General features: G+C 40.4%; 1 protein-coding gene across 1 annotated transcript in view; it reads left to right on the top strand.

Moving 5' to 3' along the window:
• The first annotated feature begins 1,457 nt into the window (after window positions 1-1,457).
• The window catches only part of gyg1a (glycogenin 1a), a 10,992-nt gene continuing 6,956 nt past the window's right edge, over window positions 1,458-5,493 (top strand). Inside the window, exons 1-4 of the mRNA XM_058414490.1 lie at window positions 1,458-1,757; window positions 2,393-2,528; window positions 3,632-3,806; window positions 3,976-4,138. Coding sequence (XP_058270473.1) covers window positions 1,751-1,757; window positions 2,393-2,528; window positions 3,632-3,806; window positions 3,976-4,138 — 481 coding nt within the window. The 5' untranslated portion in view covers window positions 1,458-1,750. The remainder of the gene's footprint in view (window positions 1,758-2,392; window positions 2,529-3,631; window positions 3,807-3,975; window positions 4,139-5,493) is intronic.

Raw genomic sequence — 5,493 nt, 5'->3', positions numbered from 1 at the left:
GAGCATACACAAGCTCCAGTTAGTCCAGAATGTAGCAGCTAGAGTCCTAACTAGAACCAGAAGATATGAACACATCACTCCTATTTTAGCCACACTATATTGGCTCCCAGTCAAATTTCACATTGATTATAAAATTCTGTTACTGACCTATAAAACACTAAATGGTCTCGCGCCACAGTACCTGAGCGATATTTAGTCTTTTATGATCTGCCACGCCTACTCCGATCAAAGGGTGCAGGTTACTTGGTAGTACCTCAAGTAGCAAAGGCTACAGCAGGGGGCAGAGCTTTCTCTTACAAAGCCCCACAGTTATGGAACAGCCTTCCAATTAGTGTTCGGGATTCAGACACAGTCTCAATGTTTAAGTCTAGGCTGAATCCATCCAGATGAGGATCGGTTCCCTTCTGAGCCTGGTTCCTCTCAAGGTTTCTTCCTCATATCATCTCAGGGAGTTTTTCCTTGCCACCGTCGCCACAGGCTTCTCATTAGGGATAAAATAGTTTAATTATTTAATTTAATAATTTTTTTCTCCTTTCTCTGTTTCTCTTTTGTAATGCTGCTGTGAGACAATGTCCATTGTAAAAGGCGCTATACAAATACATTGAATAGAACTGAATTGAATTAATTGTACAGTTCACATTTATTATTTAATATTATTAAGCTAAATAACAGCAAAAAAACAGGTTTAACAACAACAAAAAAATATTAACACCTTATAATAATAATAATAATAATAATATTCTGATGGTGATAATGATGATTATATTTATTATTATTATTAGTAGTAATGTTATTATAAGATTAGTTTCTTTAGCTCATGTCCTTATGTCTTTTGGACATTTTAAAACTTTAATTTACAAATAAAATAGTTTGCTAACTCCAATCAATTATTGTCCAGATATTTACTTAAACAAAATCTGTAAATATTTTCAGAAATTCGAGAGAAAACGTACAAAAAAATAAAGGAATAAATACATTTAAACAAAGATTCAAGATTCAAGATTCAAGAAGCTTTATTGTCATTTCAACCACATACAGCTGGCGCAGTACATAGTGAAATGAAACAACGTTTCTCCAGGACCTGGTGCTACAGAAACATACAACAACAAGTTCAACACAAAACAACAAACAACACCACAGAACTAGGACAGATGTTGTCTTAGCCATGTAAAGTGCACAATGTGCAGCTAGGTTAAAACTTAAAAAACTTAAATTAAAAAATATTAAAATAAAAATATGCAGATTAAGGTGAAATCTGTATATATGAATTTATATTACTGGTCAGAAAATTGTCATGAGTTTGTTACAGTATTTGTTTCTGGTGTAAATGATGTGAGGGAGTGAAGAGTGTGTGAAGTTCCCGGATGTGAGGCCTGCAGAGTGGCTGCAGTGCCGCGGCTCGCCACCAGGTGTCACCAAATCTCCGCTAGAGCGCTGTGACTCCCGCATTAAAACTCCACACACTCTTCATCTTTCATTCCCATGCTTTTTTTTCTTCTTTCTGCGCGCGTGCAGGACAGAGCTCGCCTTTTAAACAGCGCGTGCGTATTCTTTTCTCCCCCTCAGTTCATAGAAGTTATATTCCGTAATGCACGAGAGAAAACGCGTTTATTTGCGCATTAATGGAGGTGTGTCGGAGATCACGTGACATTTAAAGGTCGTCGCTATAAATCGGCTTATAGTGCGCACGCAGTTACACGCGCACACACGCACACGCACACACAGAGTGGGGATCAAAATCTGGACTAACATGACAGGTAGGAAACACACACACACACACACACACACTATGCAGCTTCTGTAGCGTGTTTAATGTTGTGTCACGCGCTCCGCTTTCTCTTGTCCTGTTAAACACGTCTATAAAATGAGTAGCACAGGCGTGTGATGTGTGGACACATTAGTGTTTCCATGACAACAACAATAATCAAATAAAACCTACAGTAGCGTCTGAAGGAAACGGTGCGCGTGCGTGATGCCGAGTTGAAAAAATTAAAGCTGCAGTATGTAACTTTTTTTGTAGAAAATGAAATCAATGAAAGAAAAATCTTATCTATGTTCACACCTACACACACACACACACACTGAGTTTTAAAGTGATTATTAGGATCTACACTGATGGAGAAAGAGCATGTGTGAAATCATTGACCTCTCTGATTGTTGTGTCTGGACTCGGGTGGACCAGCAGTGGGTCAGCTGTTGGCCATTTTCACAGATCAAATGTTAAACTATCAAAGTGAGAGAGTTTTATTGTGTTATCTGTGTGTGACTGTATGTGTGTATATATGTGTGTGTGTATATATATATATATGTGGGTGTGTGTATGTATGTGTGTATGTGTATATATGTGTGTATGTATGTATGTGTGTGTATGTGTGTGTGTGTGTATCTACAGATCAGGCGTTTGTCACACTCGCTACAAATGACAGCTATGCTAAAGGAGCGATGGTGCTGGGTGTGTGTTTGAGGAACCACAAAACATCTCGTAAACTCACCGTACTGATCGGAGATGACGTTTCACAACACTGCAGGTACACACACACACACACACACACAGGGTTCTGTATTGGATCAGAAACAATATATTTCTGAATCTCAGTCAGAGAAATTTGTTTGAAGTGTGTGTAAATGTCCATGAAAGGAGACTCGCTAATGTGAAATGTGAACTGAACGTCTTCAGGCTTTTCAGAGTGGACGAGTTCCTCAGAGTTTATACACAGACACACAACATTAACTCACTTATTTACTGCAGCTACACAACAGTTTAATAAACATTTTGTGACACTCAGTGTTAGCATCTATTTTACTGAGCTGATTCTAAAACAAATCTATCAGTTAACAAAAACTAAGACTAGCTGTTTAATTAGGATGAAATTAATGGCGCCCTCTAAAAGGAGGCGGAGTTAGTGTGTGTCTGGAGGCTGATGCTCTGCAGTGGCTTGAGCTGCTTTAGTGTAAGCTTTAGCGCACACTGCCTTTAGGAGGTGCTCTTTCACCTTTCACTCACCATTTACTCTCTGTGGGCTTTACCTTTTATGGAGTTCCATGGGCGTGGCTTAATGTCCATCAGCAATGCTGTGAACAAGTGAGTATTAAAATACACAAAAAAACTAATTTGTTCACAAAAAAATTTACATGCAACTTTACTCTGATTGGTGGATCAGGTGGTGATTAATTCTGATTGGTGGATCAGGTGGTGATTAATTCTCATTGGTGGATCAGGTGGTGATTAATTCTGATTGGTGGATCAGATGGTGATTAATTCTGATTGGTGGATCAGATGGTGATTAATTCTGATTGGTGGATCAGGTGGTGATTAATTCTGATTGGTGGATCAGATGGTGATTAATTCTGATTGGTGGATCAGGTGGTGATTAATTCTGATTGGTGGATCAGGTGGTGATTAATTCTGATTGGTGGATCAGGTGGAGATTAATTCTCTCTAACAGCAGCTCTGACTGTAGTGCAGCTTTATATTAATGTACTCACTCTGATACCTCATTGTTTCCATAGCAACAGATCATTCACAGGGATGTGTGTATGAGGTGTGGAAGGAGTCTCCAGTGTCGGAGCTGTGAATCAGTCAGAGGTGAAGATGGAGCTTCAAAATAGTGTGTGTGTGTGTGTGTTGAAGGTCAGTCCTCGGTCAGATCTTTGATGAGGTGTGTGAGGTGAGTGTGTTGGACAGTGGAGATGCCACTCGCTTGGCGATGATGAAGAGACCTGAGTTGGGCGTCACCTTCACCAAGCTGCACTGCTGGAACCTCACACACTATTCGAAGTGTGTGTTCATGGACGCAGACACGCTGGTAAGAGATCAGAGCCATAATGATAATAATAATAAAATATGTACAGAATAAATCAGTGTATCATGTTGGATCAGGACACTAATCACTCGTGTCGGTGTAAGGAGGTGGAGTTTCTCTGATCTCTCTGAACACTAATTAACCCTAACGATGTCTGTGTTTGTTCGTTAAGGTTCTGTGTAACATTGACGAGCTGTTCGAGCGTGACCAGCTCTCGGCTGCCCCTGACCCCGGCTGGCCAGACTGCTTTAACTCCGGAGTCTTTGTGTTCCAGCCATCGAAGGAAACATACGCCGCGTTACTGAATGCCTGCATGCAACACGGCAGCTTTGATGGTGAGAGACTGAGGGCGGGGTTTAACTCTTTACCCAGAAGTGTTACCATATGTTAACGTCTGATAAACAAGAACGAGTCACTTAATAAATATAAACCTGTGTGTGTGGAGGAACTGAAAAACTCATTGTATCAGAAGTGGGCGGGGACTAAACGGTGAAAGAGACAGCTTTGAGGTGAGACAGGGTAGTGAGGTGAGAAAGACACAGGGCAATTAGGTGAGACAGGCTAGTGAGTTGAGACAGGACAGTGAGGTGAGACAGGGCAGTGAGGTGAGACAGGTTAGTGAGGTGCGACAGACAGGGCAGTGAGGTGAGACAGGACAGTGAGGTGAGACAGACAGGTTGGTGAGGTGAGACAGACAGGACAGTGAGGTGAGACAGACAGGTTAGTTAGGTGAGACAGACAGGACAGTAAGGTGAGACAGACAGGTTAATGAGGTGAGACAGACAGGGCAGTGAGGTGAGACAGACAGGGCAGTGAGGTGAGACAGACAGGGCAGTGAGGTGAGACAGCTCTCTAACAGCTGTTGTGTATTTTGGGAATATAAAGCTGAGTGATTAAGTGCTGCTCTACTGTGCTCAGGGAGTTCAGTCAGAGTGTAAACAACATCACCATGGAAACCATATCACATGACTGATGATGTCACACGTTACTGTATTAATTGTTTATTACAGTGTGTAACATTCCTCACATGTCTCCTACACGTTTATGTTATAATAGAGTGCTCTGTTCTTTATTCTCCTCCTCCTTCTTTTTTCGTTTAATTATTCTGTTTTCGTAAAACTTCTTAACTCTGCTTCTGAGGTTTTTTTTCTGGATTTCTGTCTTTCTGTCTGGACTGTTAGTTTGTTTTATTCAGTAGAATGGTGACGGTCAGTCAGTAAACAGTGACACATGGAAGGTCACTGGTGTGTTTTAATAAACTGCAGACCGTCACTTCATAGCTGCTGTGTGTAGCGCTATAATAGCAAGAAGCTATTTTTATCTATATCATGCAGCTGTGTGTGTGTGCATTAGTGTGTGTGTGTTAGTGTGTATGCATTAGTGTGTGTGTGTCCTTCTTGCCCTTTCAGAGTTATTTCTGCCCCTCACTTTGGAAAACAGCTGACCCTCCTGCCCTACTTCTGATTTTATTCATTTTCCTTGACAGAGAGTAAAACTAAAAGAACAAAAACAACTCCTTTGTAAATACTTTTAAAATATTTCTTTTCTAATGTTTATTCTTCACTCACGTTTTGCATTTTCAAAGTTAAAAAAAGTTAATTTTTGCTTTTAAAATTTAAATTCTGATTAAAAACAAGAACAAAACAATTCATCCAGCCAAAATGTCCAGCCAAATGAAGATGAACTGCGC

The sequence above is a fragment of the Hemibagrus wyckioides genome, linkage group LG17, assembly GCF_019097595.1.
Source record: "Hemibagrus wyckioides isolate EC202008001 linkage group LG17, SWU_Hwy_1.0, whole genome shotgun sequence".
Taxonomy (NCBI): domain Eukaryota; kingdom Metazoa; phylum Chordata; class Actinopteri; order Siluriformes; family Bagridae; genus Hemibagrus; species Hemibagrus wyckioides.
This window is presented reverse-complemented; position numbering and strand designations above follow the sequence as displayed.